The 25,059-nt window shown below is 37.6% G+C and overlaps 1 protein-coding gene across 1 annotated transcript in view; it reads right to left on the minus strand.

The window, feature by feature from the left end:
• Positions 1 to 759: 759 nt before the first annotated feature.
• exoc4 (exocyst complex component 4) overlaps positions 760 to 25,059 on the minus strand; it is a 160,396-nt gene continuing 136,096 nt past the window's right edge. The window contains exons 15-18 of the mRNA XM_052118956.1: positions 19,531 to 19,672; positions 18,158 to 18,336; positions 16,397 to 16,556; positions 760 to 2,915 (exon numbers count right to left, since the gene is read on the minus strand). Coding sequence (XP_051974916.1) covers positions 2,678 to 2,915; positions 16,397 to 16,556; positions 18,158 to 18,336; positions 19,531 to 19,672 — 719 coding nt within the window. The 3' untranslated portion in view covers positions 760 to 2,677. The remainder of the gene's footprint in view (positions 2,916 to 16,396; positions 16,557 to 18,157; positions 18,337 to 19,530; positions 19,673 to 25,059) is intronic.

A 25,059-nucleotide genomic window follows, 5' to 3' on the forward strand; every position in this document is an offset into this window, starting at 1 on the left:
CTATTTTATTCTTGTGCTCCCATGTTCTTTTAAAAACATTTAAATAAGTATAGATATCTCTCGAAGTCTTATGTCACATAAATCACACTTGAGATGTTATAAAACGCCAAATGTGTTTGAAATTAACAGGACATTGTGCACCCTTTTCTGAAGTAGTTATTTTTAATAAAAATTATCTTAAATTTGTTACTCAAAAAAGCATCTTGCGGTCTCAATTTTGTTTTGCATTAGATGACAAATTGTGCACTGCAACTATTGCCACTCTATCTACACAATATTACTATAACCCCCTCAATCAGCACATAAAAAAATAATAAAAAAATTTAATCAAAACAACCTTCCGTTATTAATTATTTTCACAAAAGTTATATATATATATTTAAATCTTAATACAGTTGTTGACCAGAAAAAAAGCAAATTTTCCTTTAGGTGTGCCTTCAGCCCCATTGTACTCTACATTTTAAGTTTTTAATTCCACTTGTTTTCCAAGTAGTTGTGTTAACATGGTTTGTCCATACAGACATCAGCACCTGCATCATGAGAAACTTTTGCACATCTTATAGCCTACTGGTTAAATACAAGTTCTGTAAAATAGTTGTTCTGTTCAAGTGGTGAAATTAAAATCTAAAATATATGTAACAGACGATGGTCTGTTTAGATAAGATACTATAAAGCAAATATACTTAGATAAGATACTATAAAGCAAATATACTTAACCTGTTTTATAGTATAAAAAAGTCATTTTGATCCAATGCCTTTTTCATTATATTTGTTTATTTCATTTTGACATTAACATTGGCAAAATTCCATTTAAATCCAGTAGTCTGGAGCTGCGAGAGGATTTTGAAAGGACTTTTATGCAATGAATTGAAATTTACAAGCATGTACATCCTTTTCATGAACATTTCAAGTGATAGTAAATCAAGCATAAAATACATTACTAAAAAAAAGTCATAAAGAAAGAAAACAAGGCATGAAATAGTGTTGATTTAACATATTATGCAACCCCAGCAGACTCAGTTATGTCTAGATAAGTATTATAATTGACATATAAAAGTAATTGTTATTAAGCTATCGGGAGCACTTGAGTCAGTCCAGTTCATTTAAACAACAGTTTGAGACCCAATAATGGCACACTAACACACAAAGGCACACACACAATGGCGTTTATGTCCTTGCCCATATCAGTCCCATATGACTCCTCTTCCAAGATATAATATAGACATATTCATATAAGACAGACATGACTTTTCTAATGTCTTACCATTCCTGTGACAAGCCTTCAGCATTCATACAATACAATTCACACCACACATACTGTCATCGCTGTTATCCTCTCTTTGGCAACCTAGTGGCAAATATTGATTTGAGGAGATGAGTCATTATGATGGATTGCTCTGGTGGCTTCCTGGTGTATGTCTGCCTTACACCTGTGCTCTGTATCGACAATGCATTTCTCCCTCCCTCTCTTTAAGTAATATTCTTCATAGCTAATCAGCTAAAAACAGCAGAGGACAGAGAGTATGATTGATTTGCAGCTTTTTTGTCAGTATAAACGAGGGGATGTGAGCAAGATAAACAGTTCACTTAAAATATCCACCCTAATTGAAGATTTATGGGTAGCAGTTGGAGGGCACATAGACATTAGACACTCCCTTTTCCTGTTCAAACAACAAAGGAATCCACAGATCCGCAAAAGTGTTGACAGTGATGTAATATGTCAAAGATGTTATAGTGTCATAATGATGGTGTAAACACACAACATTTTACCTGAAACATAGTAAAACCTGGACTATGAACAGTATAATACACAGTAGAGGAGGGAACATTTTAAGAAATGCTAAATGAGATTAGGAATTCCTATTTCCTCTCCTAAGAAAGCAGAACAAATTAACAAACACAGGGTGAGCAGTTTCATTTTGCCTGATAAAAAGTTTGGTACTCTAGCACCTGTTATTCCAGGCAAAGGCTGCAGGACATTTAGGGAGACAGCATGGAGGAAGATGCTATGATTGTGTGCAGTGGTTTGATAAAGAAAGAAAATGAGACTAAAATATCCCCAAGCCACAGCGAGAGAAAATCTTCCTCGCACTTTGACAGTTGTGGTCTAACCAGACAAGGTATAAGCGATTCGTTTATGAGGAAGTTCCTTCTGTGAGGATGTGTGTGTACATGTCTATGCGTGTGTTTGTGTGCAAAGCACTGGTCTGAAATGCATTTTATAAACCATATAAAAAATAAAGCAAGCAACTAACCCATAAAAGAAATGTAATTCTACAAAGCTCTTTGATCATGACCACTATTATGTTTGCTTAAATGTGTGACACGACTGAAGGCTAATGACAGTAATGAATGGAAGTAAAGGGACAGTTCACCGTAAAAAATAAAAACATTAATTAATTCATTTAGTTCCAAATCCGTCTGAATTCCTTTTCTTCTGTGGAACACAAAATGAGAGGTTAGGAAGAATGACAGCCTCAGTCTCCATTCAATGTCATAGTATGGAAAATATGCAATGAAAGTGAATGGTGACTGAGATTAACATAAATGCATCTCCTTTTGTGTTTTACAGAAGAACTACACTAGGCTTGGTTGAGTAAATGATGACAGAACTTTTATTTTTGGGTGAGCTATACCTTAATCCAGACACACAACGTTTTTTTGAGTATGAGTATCTCTAGACTGTGGTGATCTTTTTGTCCTTTGTGGCCTGTTTAATGGCAGCCTGTTCACATATGATCTCTTTGAGGCGCTGTAGCCTCATGTTTTGCACAGTCAGGTCTCCCACGCCTGTCTGGCTGCGGTGGAGGAGGCTCAAAGCGTTGATGTACTCCAGCTCTGTGTAACGCACCCCTTGATCAACCACCAGGTTGAGCAGTTCATCAGCAGTATTATATAGCATCTCATAGTACTGCCTGTAGAGAGAGACACAGAGAGGCAGCATGTTATATCAAAGACTTTAGAAATAAAGTGGCAGCAGTTTTGCTAAACTTCATTGTTATTCAAGGATAAAATCATGCTGCATTTTTGAATTAGCAAGTACAACCTGAGAGGATTAGTTGCTAAGGCGACATTCAAAAAAACAAGTTAGAACACCACGGCCCAGTTGCATTAAATCTCTTAAGTTAAATAAACCACTTACAATTAGGAGACAATACACTTACAATTTTAACTACAGGTTTTCGTACCTTAAGAGGTTTCTTGCAACTGGCCCAGATCACTTTAACATAGACTCTTTCAGGGTTCACATTCTTTTTAAGACATTATTTTCCAGGACATTTTATGTGACCAAACATAAAACATTTAAGATGTACACACGAGAGGAAAAGCTATTGTGATTTTTGTTATGCCAATAACTACAATTTAGTACAACTTTGAGTGAGATACTGCTTAAAAAAAAGACAAAAAAGAAAAGAAAATGAAACTTAGAAAAGCATATATATATATATATATATATATATATATATATGTTGGGAAATATCCCATCCCAAGCAGAAGTAGATGTTGTTATTTTTGTGCATGCTCTGTGCACATACTAAGGTTGTTTTTGTTCTATAAACTCACTGAGCACTTTATTAAGAACACTATGGTCCAAAAAACTGTTATCCTTCTGCTGTTGTAGCCCATTTTCCTCAAGGTTCAACATGTTGTGAATTCTGAGATGATATTCTGCTTGATACAATTGTACAGAGTGGTTATCTGAGTTACTGTAGCCTTTACGTCAGCTTGAACCAGTCTGGCCATTCTCCGTTGACCTCTCTCATTAACAAGGCATTTCCGTCCACAGAACAGCCACTCACTGGAAGTTTTTTTGTTTTTGGCACCATTCTGAGTAAACTAGAGATTCTTGTGTGTGAAAATCCCAAATATCAACACTCACATATGGACATATTCACAATTTCATTGGCTACATGTCCATATAAATCACAACTCTTTAAAATTGTATTGGTTGAATATTTTTACCTAACAAATATTGCCTATGCATCAACAGACGTCATCAGAAATGGCTGTTCTCATGTGCTATTTTCTAAAACTATGTAGCCAGTTTTATTCAGAAAACTTCAGGGGTGCTTTCATTCTATTCCAAACACTGTAATAAACCGATGTATAATGTTTGTTTTATCGAAGGGCATGTTCTAACATAGTTTATAGAGCATAGTTTGTCGAATAAAAAGGATGACGTCATCAAATTCACAGGATTTCGGAATTTCCAAAAATGTTCAAAGTTTGTGAGATTTTGGGCAAAGACTTACTATGGATATCGTGTAATGGACTCTTGCAATCAAAGGAAGACAAATACTATCAATGTTCTATCAAACGCTACATTGCCATAACACAACAAATATTTGTTATTGTGTTGCCTATAGTGTACTCTTTACACAAAATATGAAAACATCTTCTGAAAGTAATTTAGATAGTTCAGTGCTTTCAAAAGGTGTGTTGGTTGACCAGATTTCTTAATAAGAGCTGAATGTGTTGGTGACCCTATCAGAGCACACCCCTCCTCTGAATGGCTCTCTCCTAAAGAACCTCTCTCGTGCGGCATTACTAAAGGCACATAGGAAAGTCATTACCCAGCAGGAATCTTTCTCAATAACTCCCGTATCAAGCTGAAACACTCTTCCAGGTGCACAGAGACTTCTGGATGCACTCTAATAGCCCTTTTCCACCTACATGGTTCGGGTGCGTTTGCTGGGCTGGTGCGAATTCTCGAACTGTTCCACACATTTCCACAGCAGAAATGGCAGTTCCGTGGCCGAAAACCTAGTTCGACACTGGCCCCAAAAGCTTGCTGGTTTCTACGCTGAAACCTATTAGGTCTGGGGACGGAGGACGGGATAATGTTTAGTCACCATGGTAAAGTTTTCGCAAACAACAACAGTAGCTACTGTCTGCAGCAAGGAGTACTGCATAATTATAAGACATCAAATTCTAGTACCACGACGAAACAAGTGCTCTACTTGCGATATGGTATTTACGAAGATCTGAGATAAAATAGAGAGATCGCAAAGGAAAAAAACACTCTACGAGAATGAAGATACAGCGTGAAATGATGCACGCCACCTTCAATCGGACAACTGACCAAATAATAAACAAATTGAAAAACAATTTTGTTAAGGGAGTACAGGGACCATAGGAAGGACATATTCAAAAGCAACAATGGATGGTGCAACTACGTTTTGGACTCGGACACCGAACTGCCTGCAAGCTAAACGGGGCACTGAATTTAGCCAGAAACGCTCGTGATAAACAGTAAATCACCGGTGTCCTCTGCAATGTAATAACAATCTCATTGTTATTACATTTTTTGTTTTTCAGTTGTCATTTTATTTTGTGCATTGTTTTGTTCTGTAAGGGGATTTTTGACCATTGACTCACTAAGTTTGGAAGATCGCGGCTATCTGTTAAGTAAAATGGAGGATTCTCAATCAATATTATATGCTATGGCAAAAATCCAAATACAACCATCTGCTACACATCTGTAATAATTCCACAGTAACAGTTTACAGAACTTAGCAAGTTAAGCCATAGTTCATACAATATAATGTAATTACATTACTGTGGCAGGGCGGGTTTGGGTCATGATTCCGCACACCCGGCCCCTAATTAGGCTATAATAACGATGGATTGCATTAATCCTTATGTTTCAATATGCCCTCAAAAACAAGAGTAAAAGCTGTATACAAACACACTTTGACATGCCATATTTGTTTATGTTCACATAGACAGTAACCTTCTGGCTGATACATCACCGTTCGGCTCACAGGTCAGTGTAAAAGTGCGGCCGGTTTACGATTGGCTCCAGATTGCCCCGGCCGTGAACCAGTGGAGCACAGGCTCGGCACGAGAACCATCGCAGTTTCAGTGGAAAAGGGCAATCAAAGATATTTTAGAAACTTCAGGATGGACTTTTTTGACTTGAGCCAGTAGGTAAACACTATAGCAAACATCTAGCAATCAAGCAGAACCTCACCGAACACAGTTGCAACTCATAAAATGTAAAATCTAGTTACTACAGTGTTATAGGCACTACGCATAGAGTTGATATATGTGGATGTCCAAACACTGGCATGTTTGGTCTATAAATGCAATGAGAAAGAATTTTAAAACAAGTTCAGCAAGGCCACGTTCAGTTCCTTGAAGACCAACAGATGTTGTAATGGAAACCGTAATGAGACAATTGCTCTACTAACCGCAGAGGAATATAGAGAAACACACACACACACACACACACACACACACACACACACACACACACACACACACACACACACACACACACACACACACACACACACACACACAGATGTGCTTTTTGCTACAACACCTTCTTACTGGATAAGAATCCTCAATAAAACATGGAAAAAGCATTCTGTTAGCTTTTGTGCCCTCTTTAAAATGTGGCAGTCAAATATTGAACTCTAATACATTAGCAGATTAGTGTTAATATAAAAAAAATTATGATCAGAATATTAAGCCATGATAAAACAGATTTAACCATTAAGACACAATTTAGCAAAAATGGGAATCTGAGCACAAGTGCACCTGCAGGACAGGGCAGTTCCAATTAACCCCCATTCATCTCTGACAGAAAAAAACACAGCCATTTATAACTGCCACACAGTACAGTGTCCAGGTAACCCATTCCTGTGCCAGTGTGTTAATCCAGCCGACCTGCACTGTGTGCTCATAAGGACTCTGAGCAGGACACTGGAGGAGAGACTCTCCTCTACAATGTTTAATTTTACACTAAAGGCAATCTGAGTTGCACGGAAGATTAGGTCTGCACCTGATCTCTTTACATCAACCTAAAGAGGACAGCTTGCCAAATGTGTGTGTATCCGTGTGTGTGTGTGTGTGTGTGTGTGAGTGTCGCACTGTTCCAAAACCAAGTGAGCTTCATCACTGCCAACATAGGCAGCTGCCCTCTAAACTGAAAAGTTATGGAACCTCATAAGTGTCTAATTTGGAACACTTGATTAAATGGTGCTTCTTACGCAAAATGCACAGAATGCTAGTTGATTTGCAATTCATTTAAATAGAGTTTGGAGTAAGTATGTTGCTGAGCTAACAGCACTATGCTCTCATAAGCAGAAAAATACACATCAAACGGAAATATTTTTTTATTACAAAGAACAATGTTTTATTTATATTTTTCAGCACTGAATTAAATATATGTTTATTACTATTCAGTACTTCTCTTGCTTCATCTGCCATCTTGGATTTTTTTTCTTCCTATTGAGCTTGTTGCAATGCATTCTAGAATTGCCTTCTATGCAAAGAATCCATGCCATGCCACCTAAGGGCCGAAACATACTCTTCGTAAGTACGTAGACGTTTCTAGCTATGCAAGCTCAGTTTCATGGGTTGTTGCGTTCTGAATTGTGTCAGAGTGCAATTCATAACACAACACAAGTATGTGTACAATTCTCAGCCTTGCAGTAAGGACCGCTATAGTGGACATTAGTGGGAACTGTCCAATTCTACTGTGAGTTTTCCTCTTTCAAGTGAACTACTATAATGGCAGAGCAAAAGTTTGAAGGGAATGTTGCGGAGCAAGTGAGTTAAGATCGACATAGGAGTGCACGATTATGATGAAAATCATAACTGAACGTCAAATCTTAAAAGACTATTTCATCCAAACAATTAAATTCTCTCATAATTTACTTGCCCTCATGCTATCCCATATGGGTATGACTTTCTTTCTTCTGCAGAACATAAACCAAGATTTTTTGAAGAATATCATTGTATGTAGGTCCATACAATGCAAGTGAATGGGTGCCAAAATATTAAAGCTCCAAAATGCACACAAAATATTAAAGCTCCAAAATGCAAAAAAGAAATCCATATGACTCCAGTGGCTAAATCCATATCTTCAGAAGTAATATGATAGGTGAGGGGGATAAACAGATCAATATTTAAGTCAGATTTTGCCAGAAATTCTTCTCCATATCCAGTAGGGGGTGTATGCATAAAGAATGTGAATTACCAAAAACACAAGAAGAATGTGAAAGTGCAAGTTAAAGTGGAGATTGACTGAACAGGGAGGGGAATTTATATTAAAAATGTACTTAAAAAAATTAATATTTTTCTCATCCACACCTATTATATCATTTCTGAAGACATTGATTTAAACACTGGAGCCATATGGATTACTTTTATTCTGATTTACGTGATTTTTGGAGCTTCAAAATTTTGGTACCCATTCACTTGCATTGTAAGGACCAACAGAGCTGAGATATTCTTTTAAAATCTTAATTTGTCATACACATCTGGGATGGCATAAGGGTGAGAATGCATAAGGGTGATAGAAAACGAAGTATTCTTATGACTATCACCAAAATGCAGAATGAGGCTTTTTTCATGAGAATTTCAAAGCGCCACTGGCGTTGATACCCTGAAGCGAATCATGAACAGCTTAAACGATTGTAACAAAGTGGGTAGCCACAGTCTACCAACAGATTAATGTTATGAAGGATGAGAGTTTAAGAGAGTTCATTTCCATTGCAATGAATATGCAACCTATGGGAATAGTTTTTTTCAATTAGCCAACATCCCACTTTAAGGAATGTTTAATATGATATAATTAGTGCTTTTTTAGTGCAATTCTATCTTTATACTGTGGAAGGCTTTGTTTGTAAAATGTTAAATAATAAATATATTGTTACATATTGTTTTGATGTTTCTTTCATAAGATGGAAATAAATGTATTTTAATCGACTGTCAGCACTAATTAAAATACTAATTTTTTGTGTGGTGTTGCATGGCATCTTTTTTATGTAGGCTATGCATCAAAACAATTTGTGAACTGCATTCCTTAATTGCTTTAATATTTTCATTGCATGAAAACCAAAAGTGTTATTCACATTTTGAATAAATTGTACACAGTATAATTATATTCCTTTAGACAAATTTAAAGGCAGATCTGCCTTTGCATTCATGCACACAATGGCCCAAAAATATAAGATTTTGCGTAAATGAAATACATTAATTGACACTTTTCACGATTATATAATTGCAACAGCTAAAATTGCAAATGCATGTTAAGCATGTTCAACCAGTCCGTGCATTGGTAGTGCATTGGCCAAGTGCTCACATCTGCATTCCAGTAAAACCAAACTTTTGGAACAACCTTTAACACCTAATATAGGCAACTCAGTAGCATGCATTTGTGCTTTTGCATGTAGGCAACTCAGTAGCATGCATTTGTGCTTTTGCATGTAGGCAACTCAGTAGCATGCATTTGTGCTTTTGCATGTTTGTCTGTATGTTCGAGATTGGTAAGACAACTATGAAACTCTGCACACTTAATTTAAAACACATTTAAAAGCAGTGACTTGCTAATCTGATTAACTCTCTGTGGTTTTTAATACCTCCCCCTCATTTCCAATCCTCTCTCCCATTAGAAGATAATAAAGAACAGGAACTTCTAACACACAGGACTTGCACCTGCATGTGTGTGTGTGCTTCTGAGTGCCATTAACTTTTAATTAGACGGTTTCTGTGTGTGCAGTACTGCACCAAAAGAGTATTAAGCTAATTTATGATGCATGCAGCGAGGGATGCTGGGAGATGTATGTTGACGTGAAGGGAGACAGTGAAAAAAACTGGAATCAGCACAATTCATTTCCTTCAATTTCCAGCATGTACAATATTAAAGCCATTAAGGGCTGCTTCTGTCAGCGCATTCTCAGCAACACATTAGTTAGCAGCTGGGAGAGAGAGAGCAGATGCCTAAGACGATCCTCTCTATCAAACAGAAAATGCATGCTTGTCACCACAGTAACAAATGCCAATGTTTTCCGTGCAAAAGTGCATATTAGGCTTTTCGGATGTTCCCTCTTTCTTGGCAGGTCCGATTTTCCCATTAATGGGGACATTTTATAGATGGGCAACTCTTTCATCCGTAGGTCTGTTTTAAATATGGTGACCAGATTCCTGCTTGTGGAAAATGGGACAGCCCCCTCCCAGCAAAAATGAAATTGATGTATCCTTACCTAGGTGCAGATCAATGCAAAGTGTGCATCCACATCTGTAACTGTTGTCACCTTGTATTTTTCACTGCCAGCTTTTTTTCTCAGTGTGAGCTAGTCTTTCAATAGTTTGTCATAAAATGCGGAGCGGTCCAGTCCAAAATTAAGATGTACGAAAAGCATTGCCTTCATGACTGTTACACTGAGTCGAGATTGCGTTCATTACTGAGAACACATGCTGCACAGTTGCAAATGTCCCAGGCAGGTATAAAACAAAATCTATGACCATGGCTAAGGCTCCAAAGTTGATGGTCTTGCTTTTCAGCTTGCGAAAAACATCTGTCCATCTCTCAGACACGGCCATCTTGTTCCACCCAGTGATGCGATGAATGACAATGATTTTCACGCAAGCCCATTCATCAAAGAGCGCGGTTTCGTCAATCAAACTGAGAGCGGGGATTCTGGAGTAGAAATGTTCATGGCTGCTCTAAATATCTTTCCACTCTGCGATGTCTCTCAGTAGGGCCCACTCAAGTTATTTGTGTTCTCCAATGAGCGGCTCCAATTAAGAAGGTAATCCACAGATGCTGAATAAAGGTTTCTCACTGCGCAAAAGAAATCATCCACTCGCATGGCACCATCTTCAACCAGGGCATCCAACAGCTTTTTAATGTCAGAGGGTATGAATGATTCCTCCAGCCTGGCCTGCAAGACTTTTCTCAGGTCATGAATGTGCAAAGCCATATGTGGTCTTGCTCTACTATCTCCAATGAACGGTTAAATGTTGCTTTTTACTTGAGTGCGAAGACAATCCAAATTTTAGTGCAAAGATCACTGAAAATGTCTTTTATAAACTTTGGAACGTATGCACGCAGACCATTGAAAATGTGTAGTATTCTTTCAAGAGCTGGACCAAGAGGAAGGAAACGTGTGTTGCCATGCAGCAGTAATTTCTGATAGTCCAGCTGCACAAAAGCGAGTACATTGCATATGACAGCTTCAGATTTGATGCAGGCAGAAGAAAATTTTGGATCATACAATTTCTTGATCAATTTCACAGTGTAGTCAGCCGACCGAAAGCTTTGGCTGTGCACAACAGAATGATAAGCAAATAGTCCTTTACTTGCGTGCACCTTGTCAGATTCTGAACTTTGCTTCACAAAACAATCACTAACACTTGGTGTGGTACACTTACTTTCAGCAGCATCCACATGCTTTTTTATATGAACATGCTGCACAATGTTCAGGGGCAGAGCCAGGAGTTTTTCACAGGGGTGGCTGGGCAGGGGCCAGCAATCAGTCTGTGGTGGCACAGAAATGTTTGTGCGGTACGTTAAGTCTTGTGCTCAAAAATGGCAATTGCTAGTGGGGTGGCCTATGGGGTTGTCGGTGTGGCCTCCTTGGGTGATGGAAAAGCAAGCTCCACAAATCTCACACCTCACTTTACTAGGCTCTGTCTGTGACTCCTTTTTTAGAAATGTAAACTCCTTTTGAAGATCCTCATTAAATGTACATGCACGCTTCCTTAAAATTTTTCCACATGGAATTTCATCTGTATGCTCTTTCAAACGGACTCTTCAATCAGTTCACTAACTGGATGTCTATTGACAGGGGATTGTGATTGGATAGTTTAATCCAATCATGTACTTCAAATAACACAGTGTGATTTTATTGGTTTTACAAGCCGTATCCATGGCTACCTTTGATTAGAATACTCACGTGACTGAGAAAGCCGCATAGGCGAAAGAGAAATTTTAGGAGAGGGGAAATACGGGACAAAACACAATTTTTTCAGAACAAGTTGGGACACTAGAAAAAGGGCTTAAATACGTTACTGTCCTGGCAAAAACGGGACGTCTGGAAACCCTAGATTTAAAGTTAAATGAGTCTGGTTGTCTTTCAGCTACAGAAGAGAAAACACCTGGACAGAAGGAGTCATGCGATAGAGCAGGTGCAACAGGCACATAAATGATTTGTGGAGTTAGCTGCACATTCATTTTAGATATCCAGATACAGGCTGTGGATGCAAATTGTAATGCCATTTTCTTTTTCTAGAATAGCTATCAAAACAAAAATGTCTATTGAAAAATATATCCATATAAAAACATACAGTGGCCCCCAAAATGTATTTAGGCACTTAAACAACACTTAAAAATGCATGAATGTAATTGCATTAGATAAATGGTGGCAATTATTTTAAAGAAAGCAAACACAACATATTTTTTTAAGCAAAACAGATCACAAATTATTAAAATGCAATTCAATTTATAACATTTTTGACGTGAGTTTTTCTGGATATTTTTTTGTTGTTATTCTGTCTCTCACTGTTCAAATTAACCTACCATTAAAATTATAGACTGATCATTTCTTTGTCAGTGGCAAACATACAAAATCAGCAGGGGATCAAATACTTTTTCCCTCAATGTAACATTATATAAAATGTTCAAAATTAAGATAAAAAGTATTAAAGCTCATTGTGGTTGCAAAAAGTAGTTGCTTACAAAAATGGCTCATAAAAGTCAAGCAAATTCTGGGAAAAGTCCAAGATTTGAATTTGCAGATGTCACTTGGTTTTATATTTTGTTATCTACGCAGCATCATTTATACAATTTTGAGTATGTTTCAAGTATACAGTATATAGTTTAGAAAAAAAACCACATGTTCCACACATGAACACAAGGGAATATACTGTGCAGCTGCTGGTTTGTTTTGTGCTTATCGGGAGCACAGAGCAGCATGGTGTAAACAGACCAGGCAGTCACCTTGACAGACTGGCTAAATGTTGTTTTTTTCCCCCAGAGGCTTTTACAAATGGCCTCACAAGACAGGTGCTTTTCCAGCAACCTGACTTCTGACCCTGCGTGTCAGTCAACCAGGTGAGTCTCTAAACTAAGAACATTTTCTAGCAAAAATTCCCCTCTCCTAATTGATTGAGAGAATATTCAAGATTTTCAACTAGAAAGAGAATGAAAGCACTCTATCATCAATAATGGCAGATTGTTTCTGTAATGACATTGCAAAGTGAATTCACACTGACAGAAACTGAAGTTTGCAAAGTCTCTGTACTGTTGGTTTCTAGAAGGTGTCCTCCTCGAATGCAGTATGGAACTGTATCACGTGAGTTTTGCTGTCTGCACACTATCGCCACATTGCATCTTTGGTCATTCACATTAAGCTCAACATCGACAACTGACTTTACTAAAAATGATTAGTAAATAATTAAACAGTGACTTGTCATTTATTTTCAAATAAAAATGAAAAGGCGGTATAAGCGTCACACCACAATTTCTTTTCTCGTACTGAGTATTTTTGTCTTATTTTCTGGTAAAAAAATATAAACATTCTTAAAGGTATAGTACTAAAAAAATAAATAATAATAATAATAAATTCTCTCATCATTTGCTCACTCTCATGCATTCTAGATGTGTAAGAGTTTTTTTTTTCTGCTGAAAAACATTTTGGATTTTGATTACTTTTATGCTGCTTTTATCTGCTTTATGGACCTACTTTTATTCAAAGTAACTTTAGGCCAATTTATTCTTAATGGCCGAACAGGCTTCCTTTTGGTTTGCTTAAAAATTTAGTTTCTGTTCTGCTAATGTTTGTTTGGAAAAATTTCCAAATTTCCATTTGGGGCGTGCACCTGAGACCCGTAGTGACGGATTAATTGACAGCTGCTGTCAGACTCTAAAATGGAGAGTGACTGGAGTGATGCAAGTAGCTTTGCCACGGAGCGGTCTTTTGAAGTCGAGGACTTTTCTCCCCCACCTTCACCTGAAGTGGAGCCGGAGCCATATCAATTCGAGCCGCTGGCTCAAACTGCGGTTTTAACTCCCGCATCGCGATCGGCATCCGACGATGCTAGCGAAGCAGCCACGCAAGGGATAATGGGGTCAGTGTCTAGCTCGTACCAAGGGCGTGGTGAGCTGGAACCTGCTTACGTCAGCTCTCACCGCTTACGTCACGAACTACCGCAAACAGCCAATAGGAAAATTCAACTGCAGTAGCCACCGTTCAACCTGAAGAGGGCAGCACTCAGACGTTTTTACACCATATATTGTAGAATTAAAACACTTTATACACAAATGTCCAAATAATTACTTGAATCAATGACCAGTACTAATAAAGCCCCATTCTTACAGATCATTAACTAAAAAAAGTTGGTTTAGGGTTTAGTTACCCTTTAAAACGAATCATGGGTGTGGATGTGACGTACTTCATTTATTTTCTCAACTAACTAATTTAAAATGATGCAGAGTATAGTAAAAACGCAGGCTTCATTCACCTAAGGTCCTCTAGCTCACAAGAAGAAACCATTGTATAAGTTAGTCTTTAATGTGCAAAAGTCTACACATTTTATCAGCATGTGTGTCACCCGGGAATCGAACCCATGACCTTGGCATTGCTAACATGATTCTATAACAGTAGAGCTACAAGTGTGAATGAGTGTTACTGTCTGTCACTATGAACTTTGTGGTATGTCCTGTATGTATCAACTGACACATTCTAAATGCCTTGGATGAACTGGGTTGGAAGTTTATGGGATAGTTTGTCCTCATGTATTATCCCAATTTAATGTTTGATCAGTACTATCTATCATGCTTCTCAAGCTAATAAATAGAGGGATTAAAGAGCACACGCACACAAAAACAGCAGTCACCTGCCAGGTTTGTGTGACGTTGATTAGACATTACTGAGGCACCTGCAGGACTCTGGGACATGGCCTGGCTCTGTCTAAGGCTGTGAGCAGATGGTGTGTTTATATTTACTGTATGTGTGTGTGTGTGTGGGGGGGTGGGGGGGGCCATGTAGTGAGAGTAAAAGCAATGTGATTTTACTAGAGGATTGAACCAAGGTGCAAGGTCATTTCAATGTAAAACTCCAGAGTGAATTTGTTTACTCCTGATTATTCATCATTATTTCAGCTCCTGCTGCAGTAATTCTCTGCCCACAAACTACACTGTTTGTACTCGTTTAAATAAATGAACACACTAACTGCTCAGTTCCATTTTCATGTTTTTAAGTATGCTCTGCATTGTTTCTGCATCACCTCTGTTTCATATCACTAGATGGCACTATGTCCAAACCCTGCAGTAATCATGGAGTGCCACTGGGTTTGGCAAGAGCACTGCTCAGCTTTAACTCAAATCGATGGTTATTACTGTGTCCTTGGCCCAGTCGCCCACAGCATGCATTCAGATGGGAGAACAGCCAACATTTCCCTTCTTCCTCATGGGCATTTCTCCATCTCCCAGCACCACTTCCATCCAAATATGCCTCCATCTCTCTCGATAAAACCTTCTTACTTTTACAACCACTCAACAGATACACACACAAGCACAAACAGCAATTTAAACAAACTCAAAACTGAATGTAAATGGCTCAGCTGCATGTAGTTTCCAAACAGTTTCATAAGGACCATGCAGGTGTAAAGGATTCATACAGTCTCTGTCTCTCTGCTGTGCGTGTAAGTGGGAGAGGTTAGTCAGAGGGACTATTAGTGAACAATGCACTGTAATTTCAATCACCAACTGTAACCCCTATGTATCATACGAGCAAGAGAGAGAGAGGTCAATAAGCCAGGGCTGTAATAATCACGCAATGAATCTGCCAGTATTGATTCCCATTGCTTGTACAGCAAAATACACATTACTCTATTTAATTTAACTGCCCTGACAGTAATCTTCACATAAAAAATATAGAAACATAGTGTTAGATAACTACAGACTGGAGAGAGTTGAGGTTTATTGACTGTCTTTCAGAAATTCATAGCAAACAGTTAAGGAGCACACAGCAAAACACTGCACATGACTCATATGGAGCAAAGCATCAAGCTACAGAATTACACCTGGTGCCCAAAGTTCAAATATCTTCAACTGTGATCCCGTTAGCCACTGACCTTTCGAAGCACAGCTAATGGTTACTAGACAATTCACATTACATATCGTTACATGGGCGGTGTCGGTGAGAAAATTAAAACAAGACGGCAGACAGACTGAAGAGTGTGTATCTAGTAGAATCATCGGGCCATGTCATGACATTCAGAGTATAATTATCATATTATACTCATTAGATATTCTATGGACATTAAGCTGAAGCATATAACTTAGTTTAATGTCAAAATACTTCCTCCTATCCCAGCTTAATATGCAGAGATATCTATTAGTAAGCAATTCTAAGGTTTATTTCCTCCAAAACTGTAAACACTGTGTCTCTGTGGTGCTGTTATAATATTGCTCTGATTGTTTGAGCGTCTCAACAATTCAGGAAAGCTGTTTGAAAACAAAGTTTATTTTTGCAATTCCATTTGGTGGCACTAGTGAGGCAGAAATTACACACTTATTATCAAAGCATTATAATAAATGGTAAATCACCTCTCTCTAAAATCAATTTGTGTGTGTGACAATGTGTGTGCATTTTACCTGGCAAAGTCCAGATCAGCCTCACGTGACATGGTGATGTTGGTGAGGTTCTGTTGGAGCACAAAGATATTTCTGCACATCTTTTTGATGCCAGACTCACTGATGCGCTTGAAGTACTGAGCCCCGTTTATCAGAATACAAGAGATCAGATGACCCAGACCTGAGGAAAGATACCAGGAAGATAATTAGAATCAAACAACTGTCACTGTATACTAACCTGGCATGACAAGATAAAGCATCAAGTGATAAAATCTACAGTATCGCTTACATGTAAATATATATATTTTTAACTAGTTGTAGCTACGACATGACGAACAGCAAGGAATTGTGCAGTGGATTAAAAAAAAAAATTCAGTGCCACACTGGGTAGCCCCACCCACTGTGAAATCTCATTTGTCAAAAATCCTGCTCCTCATAATTGTACATTAAAGGAATTATCTTATCATTTACTCACCTTCATGCTATCCCTGATGTGTATGACTTTCATCTGCAGAACATAAACATTGATTTTTAGAATAATATCTCAGCTCTGTAGGTCCTTACAATGCAAGAGAATGGTGACCAGACTTTGAAATTCCAAAAAGCAGAAAATGTAAGCATAAAAGAAATCCATACGACTTCAGTGGCTAAAGCAATGTCTTCAAAAGGGATATTATAGGTGTGAGTGACAAACAGATCAATATTTAAGCTATTTTTACTATAAATCTACACTTTGACCAACCATCCTATGCATGTTCACAAGAGGTCTTCTTCTTTTGTTTTTGGGCGATTCGCATTCATCTTGCATATCGCCACCTAATGGGCTTTTAATATCATTTATTTATTATTTTCTTTTCCTTTATACCTCTCTTTTTTCTTTCTCCTCCCTGCCCAGTAAGTGGTAATACACATGAAGAATTCCAATCGCCAAAATAAAGAAGACGACGAGCACAGAATGTCTGGTCAAAGTTGGGATTTATAGTAAAAAAGGCCTAAAATATTGATCTGTTTCTCATCCACACCTATCATACCGCTTCTGAAGATAGATTTAATCACTCAAAGTCTTTTGGATTACTTTCATGCTGCCTTACTGTACTTTTTGGATCTTCAAAATTCTGGTCACCATTAACTTGCATTGTATGAACCTACAGAGCTAAGATATTCTTCTAAAAATCTTCAATTGTTTTCTGCAGAAGAAAGAAAGTCATACACATATGGGATGGCAAGAGGGTGATTAAATTATGAGAGCATTTTCATGTTTGGGTGAACTATTTATTTAAAGATCAAATGTCGTCTGATCGGCTGTGACTGTCACAATGCGCAGCTATTTTTAATTCAGTGTCAACATTCAAATTGCTTATCGCATTTTGCCAGGACACAATTTGAAGGATGAGAGATGCTCTAGGAATCAGCTTCCTGTTGAGGTACAGTTGAGTGCAAATGTTTGCATCCTTTTGTCCCATTTTCAGAATTTATACAAATACAAGAGATAAAACATTGATTTAAAAGATCTATCACAAAAGACACAAACAGTCATTGATCATCGAGGAAGCAACGCACCATTTTAAAAACCTTTTGAGCAGGATCATTACGTAAATTCAGATATGATTTCATATTGTTGAATATACATAAACAAATCTATTATTTGAAATAGCATTATCAGGGCAGTCCTAAATAAAAAACAATTATGATGTCTCTTATTTTTCTAAAATGATGAACATCTTGCAGGTTCCGCAACGGGGATGCAAACTTATGCACTCAACAGTATAAGAGCTCACTTACCCTCAAAAATATACTGGAACTTGTGCTGCTGCAGGGCAGCTCCCATCACTTCCTCTATGGCACTGATGTCCTTATTCAGCTTAACCACCAGAGGGTCATAGTCCATGCTGGCTGCGTTGGCCACGATGGCGTAGTTGCCTTGTTTAGCCAGAGGGATCAGATAATGGAAACAGTGGACCCTGATGGGGCAGAGAAGACAGGCACAAAATGGTGACTGCGGTAAAGACAGATAAGAACAAATTCCAGAAGCTTAAGAAAGTATTTTTGTTTTTGAGACTGAAAAGGATTAAAAAGTCTGGTTGGACTTTTGGTCCCATCTAAATGCAAATACACATTTTAACACATGCAACATAAGTAATAAATGTGCAATAGGTACCTTTGTGCACACGGTGCATATTGTGTAAAACACATAATTTTGTTGTGTAATTTGTCTGTCAGTCAGTCTGTCAGTCAGTCAGTCTGTCCTATCTTTCCAGTCAAAAGTAATGTATTTGAATATGTGCATTGGTAGCTTAGGTGCATTGAGTTAGCAGTACTCTAGACTGCTATTGGTCCCCATAGAAACTCCAGATACTGATGGTGAACATCTTTAAACACAGCATCACTCTATAAAGGCTGAATGAACTGAGATGATGTAATATTCTATGAGCAGGTGCATGTGTGTTTGAGTGTAAAACCTGTGAAGTGTTCAGTAAAGTGGGGCAATAAACGCATAGATAAAGAGATTCTGAGAGATACAAAGAGAGAAGGTAAGACAAAGAGTGCTTCTTTAATGGCTTCCCATGGTTCCACATTCAACAGCCCTGGAATAAAACCTCCCCTTCCTCATTCACCATTAAAAAGGCTTTAAGCGAAGCCGCCTTTCTACCAAACGATAAAGCCTACATCCTTTCCTTCTTACCTTTTCTGATGGCTTAATTTACCCTCAAGCACTATCAGGGGAAATTTGCTTGATGGAAAAAGTCAATAACGCGTAGCATGGGAGCCGTATGTTATTGTTTCCAAATCATAAACAGGATCACATAAGCTAAATGATATCAGAGAATAATAGGGCGAGCACGGGAGGGCATGTGGAGGGGGGAAGGAAGAGGAAATTACCTATTGGTGCACTTAAGAAAAATTTGTGATGCTTGGATGTGGATATTCAATCTATGTCAGATTCAAAATGGTTAAAATGTTCTGAACTTTTTGGTCACATTATGGAGCAACACCTTCACAAACCCTTGTGTTTTTCCTCTATGTCTTTGCGACGCATCATCTTCATTGAAATCAGTGGATTCACAGCTTTCTCTGACATAGTGTAAACTGTAATTTGTAGACACCATTATGCACTGAGTCTGACTCTCATAGTGAGCTGGAGTGGTTGGTCCTACCTGACCTCCAGATGCAGCACTAGCAGGCATCGGTCGGCAATGTCCTGGAAGGATCTGGAGAGGTCAGTCAATGTCTGGAGGATCTGCTCTCGACTGCGTATATTCTCAATGTTCACATGGGCGTCAGAGCCTGGGGAAACACCTACAAGAACACACATTTAGAGTATGAATAGCTATCTTCAACTTCGAGCTGAGTGTGTAATTACTTAATTGCAAAAATGTTTTATTTGTGGCAAATTTGCAGCAAACCTTTTGCAACAATGTACAATTTTCCACAAGAAAATATCTGCCACAACTGGCAAACAGTTATGGACAATAAATCAAATCTGTTAAACGTTTTACTGAAGTGCAATGATTATTCATTTGAATTACTTCCATTACTTCCTGTGAATGTAAAAACATTTCAACCAAGTGTAAATCACCTGGCATAAATTACAGAATTAAATTTAAAAACAAAAGAGACAAAAGGACAAGATAACACATGAACCGGTTTATCCAATGAGAAGCAAGCACACGCATACTTGCCTATCAAACAGAAAAATGTGTGTGTGTGTGTTTGTGTGTGAGAGAGAACAACACTAGGCGATCAATGAGGCAAGAGAAATGCCGATGGACACCGACTTCCTGTAACTCTGCGGTGTGTCTCTAAACTTCTGAAGGTCACATTCACACAAAGCCTTACTGGTCTGTGTGTGGATGTGTTTGCTGTGCTGATGGATGCTATTATGCTCACATGGCACTTGGTCCCTTGTGTTTGTGTTAGATGATGGCTGCTGCCATAGAGCAATTACATATATACACACAGGCAAAAGTCAAAAGATATGGAAAGACACACAGAATGTGTGTATGAGTGAGTGTTCATTCTGTAGTTAATTACTGACTGTTTATAACTCAGTAGAAAAAGGTTTGTGGGAGATAAGGTTGTGTTTGACGTGGCCTGATTAAAAACGCTTGAAGACAAGAAGTACAAACATAAAAGTGATGACCAGCTGCAAGATTAGAGGCACAAGGGCCACTGAGGACCGATCTGTAATTCCCAAGAGCACAGAGAATTCCCTTGATGTGATTTCCCATGGTTAACAGAACTGTCAGCCCGCTGTAAGAAGCAGACAGTCAATTTTGGGTCAATTTACAAAACTCAAACAGAGTACCAAATCAGCAATTGCATTTTCCCTGAAATCTTATTTTAACGGTGAAGAGATTAAATAAAACTGAAATGATTATTGCTTGCTAAAGAAAGCATCAATATTAGAGTTTCTCATACTTAGGATTAGAGATTTGAACAAACCTCTTACTCTTAGTATTAAACCTTGGCTTGTAACTTATATAAAATGAACATGTATTATACCTTAATTCATGTGGTTTGCTCAGGAGAGGTGTGCTAAGAGATCAGACATACAAAACCTAGTGGACGATAAAAGAGATGAAAAAAAATCCCATAGAATTACATTAAAGGAGGGACCAATGCCATATCTAGAGGCCCCATATAATAGAGGCTTGGGGGTAGATTCTTTTGACTTGGGCCACTAAGAAACAACCTAGTAACCATTCAGAACACCTTAGCAACCACACACAACACACTAGCATTGTTTCAGCAAGCATCACTAATATTTTCTTTATAAAATGTCACGATTTAGTCTTGCTTTTACACTTTAAAATAGACTCAAAATGTTTGCAACACATTTTCACTGCTTCAGTCCTCTCTGGAGCTCAGATACAATTTTGTTTTATTATTATTATCTATCTTTACACAGACATACAGTGGCAATAACAAGTATGTGAACCCTTTGGAGTTACCTGCATTTACTGAATAAATAAATGTGCCTTCAAATGTGTTTCATCTAAGTTACAATAATGAACAAACACAATCTGTTTTAACTAATAACACACAAATTATTGTATTGTTTTTGTACATATTGAATACATCATTCAAACATTCACAGTGTGTCAATGACATCAACAAAAGCTAATTAGAATCAGGAGTTGGCAAACCTGGCATCCAATTAATTCAATGAGATTGATGGTGTGGGTTAGAGCTACTTTGACTTATAAAAAACACTAAAATATTTTGAGGTTGCTATTCACAAGGAGCATCTGCTACGTGGACCATGCCTCGCAAAAAAGAGATTTCAGAAGACGCACAATGAAGAATTGCTGCTTTGCATAAAGCTGGAAAGGGTTACAAAGTTATCTCAAAGAGCTTAGATTTCCATCTGTCCACAGCTAGACAAATTGTTTGTGTGTTATTAGCTTAAGCATATTTTGTTTGTCTATACTTGTGACTTTGATGAAGATGAGATCACATTTTATGACATATTAATGCAGAAAATCATCTAATTCCAAAGGGTTCACATAATGTTTGTTGCCACTGTATATAGTAAAACTGTTTTATCTGTTGGGTGCAATCAAAAAAGGCAGTTTATATAAGACAGTTTATCATTTTTGTTAATTAGTAACATAGTCCTGCTAGAACAGCATGATTCCTGATTTTGAGATGGTACTGCAAATCTAAAGGAAGGAAGCCAATGTTGTAAGGCAATTATCCTGCATGTTTGCAGTATGCAATTAGTGTGAATGTTGTCCATGTGCAGAGCTGGATGTAGATGTCTCATTGTGTGTTTGTTAACACGTTTGCTCATGTGTACACCTACTAACTGGTAGTGAACGAGTGAGTGAATGAGCAAGCATTTGTAGTGATTCACAGGCATGTAGCATGTGGCGAAACATGGCTGCTCTGTTGAAAGTGTTGTGCCAGACCCCCTGCCACCACTGGAGGTGTGAGAGAGTGATAGGGCCCGCTGTCTGTGTCCCTTTCCTCCATGCATCTGAACTTGCCCTACTGTGATAACATGATCAAGGCTTCACTGTATGGGGCCGCCAATTTAGAGTATAACAGACTCCTCTTAATTGGCACAGCTCTCTTCCTCTAACTTCTAAGCTTTTACTTTTCTTTAACTGGAGGGTGTGTGCTTGAGTATATATGTGCAGTGTTTCATGGGCTCATCCAATTATTTTCAAATTGTATTTTGCCTAAGCGTCTGTTCAATGCCATCTGTGAGAAGGTGGTACTCATAAAGATGGAGAGAGAGAAGGTAGATCAATCATTCACTGATACATTTGTACACAACCAAATCCCTCTAGCTGTCAGGGTGATGGAAGCTTTGCCCATAATCTGCTGTTGACAAACTACATTACCTTCCACCGATGTTATTATCGGTAACAACAACTTTTTGTTAACTGACATAAAAATAAAAAAGAAAGTTAAACTTAACTAAAATACATATTTTCACGAATCTAAAAATAACTAAAATAAAATAGAAATATTAAATGGTGTTATACCTATTTACATAATTAGCTAAATTAATATCAGTTCAAATAATATTGTTTATATAAACTGATAACTACTCTACTTAAATAATATCAGTTAATGCTTTAACTTTGGCAGCCCTAAAATGCTAAAATGTAAATGCAATTAAAATAAATAAAATGTGTTGTATAAATAGTACTATTTATTTATAAAATAATTTTATTTATTTATAATATTAATATTTATAGTATTAATATAATAAGATTTAGTATTATAAATAATAACAAACTAAAAATAAAAAATATATATACTGAATATTGAAAAAGTAAACTGAAAAATGAAAACAATTACAAATTTTGTTTTGAAAACTAATGAAAAACAAAATAAAATTATAAGGACATTTGAAATAAATATATGTAAATTGCAAAAAAATGTAAAACTATAATAACCCTGCCTCCCACTGGCTGTTAAACAGCGCTCTACTAAACAAGATATTTGACCTCCATAGCACCAGAGGAAACATAGAGTGTGAGCTGCAGCAGAAGTAGAGATAAAACGAAAGACAGAAGCCTCATGAATGATGCATGTGATTGGCTGAGAGCGTCAATTATATGTCTCCAGTAGAAGCATTGACATCTGCATGGGGAGAGCAGTGCTCTCTGTCTGCTGGCGACCTTTGACCTTACTGTGTCCGCGCTTCGACTCTGCAAGCTAAGCCTCCAGGACAGGGCTTGAGAGGAGGGGGAAAGTGACAGAGAATGAACGAAGAAAAAAAATGAGTAGATGTCTTCGATAAGAGCTATTTCAGAAATTAAACTGTGTCTGAGTGTGTCCACACACATTATGCTAATAGATGGAAAGCAGACCTTTACTGTTGCCGATAAAGACACTTTAAAACTTCTAAAAATGAACAGATCACATGACCTCAGACTCCCTCTCCGGCACTAAAGTCTACAGCCGCTCAAAGCTCTGCATCGGTTCAGTGATATGAGAAAGCTGAATCTTCCTGAGAGCCAAGCCAAATGAGAGCAGAACATGGATTTAAAGAGCATCTGAAAGGAAGAGGGCAGTTTCTACAATAATTTAGTCTTTTTGCTTATCCAGCTTCCTAGGTCAGAAGGTTAAAGGCCTTGCTCAAGGAATCAAGGGCAATGGTCAAAGGAAGAGCCCTGAGATAAACTAAACCTGGGGTCAAAGGTAAGCAGTTCACTTGGTGGCCACCTTGGCAACACCCCTGGGCAGCTATTTTCTAGTCATGCAAGTATAGCTTTTCGTTTCTATTTTAATGGGGAAAGACAGAAACCTCTAATACTGTTTGTCAAGATTGATTCTACAGCATATAGTATATTTGTTGCATAACATCTTCATTCACTTTTTAATAAACACAAATTTTAAGTTATTTAGTATAGGATTTATTTAGTATAAAAAAATGTGCACCATGTTGTTTAAAATAGTTTTTAGGGCTGGGTTTTGGGATTCAATTCAGATTAACAAACTATCGATATAATTCGATTCCGATTCGATTTCATATTGATTCATAGGAGTACTTTTCTGTTACAATGGTTCATTTTGTTTCTCTCTTGAAATTCTCTCTCAGCTAATGCACTTAATTATAAATGCTCCTTCTAGGCAACCCTTCTAGTACAATTCAAATATATTAATTTGACCAACTATATTTTATCATTGTTTTTTCATCAAATTGGTCACATTTTAGCTTTTGAAACATTTTCCAATTCAGATCCATCAATTAATGTCTTGAAATTGTAGATATTATGCTGCATATATATTTTTGTTACATTTTTATTGTTTGTGGATCAATGCCTTTTTCACGCATCAATAATTGGAAGATTTTCCAGATGATTATAGATATGTATGGGGATATTTTCAGAAATAAATAGGGTTGCACATTGCACAATAGTCTTTGTGTTTTCAAATGTATTTCTCAACACAACTTTGGTAAAGTGTGAGCGGAAGGGTAAATTTAAAGGGGGTTGCACACCGGATGTGTCTGGTGGATGACATGGGACATTATAAAATAAAATGTAAATTAAAAAGAAAATTCTATGAAGGTACACAATGCGGGCTCGCCATAACCAGTGGCTGCTTAAAAATCTGCAGCACTCACAGATGTTTTTCTAGTATTTCCCCTCTCCTAAAATTTCTCTTTCACCTATGCGGCTTCCTCAGTCACGCGAGTATTCTAATCAAAGTTAGCCATGGAT

Source organism: Xyrauchen texanus, chromosome 45, assembly GCF_025860055.1.
Source record: "Xyrauchen texanus isolate HMW12.3.18 chromosome 45, RBS_HiC_50CHRs, whole genome shotgun sequence".
Lineage (NCBI taxonomy): Eukaryota > Metazoa > Chordata > Actinopteri > Cypriniformes > Catostomidae > Xyrauchen > Xyrauchen texanus.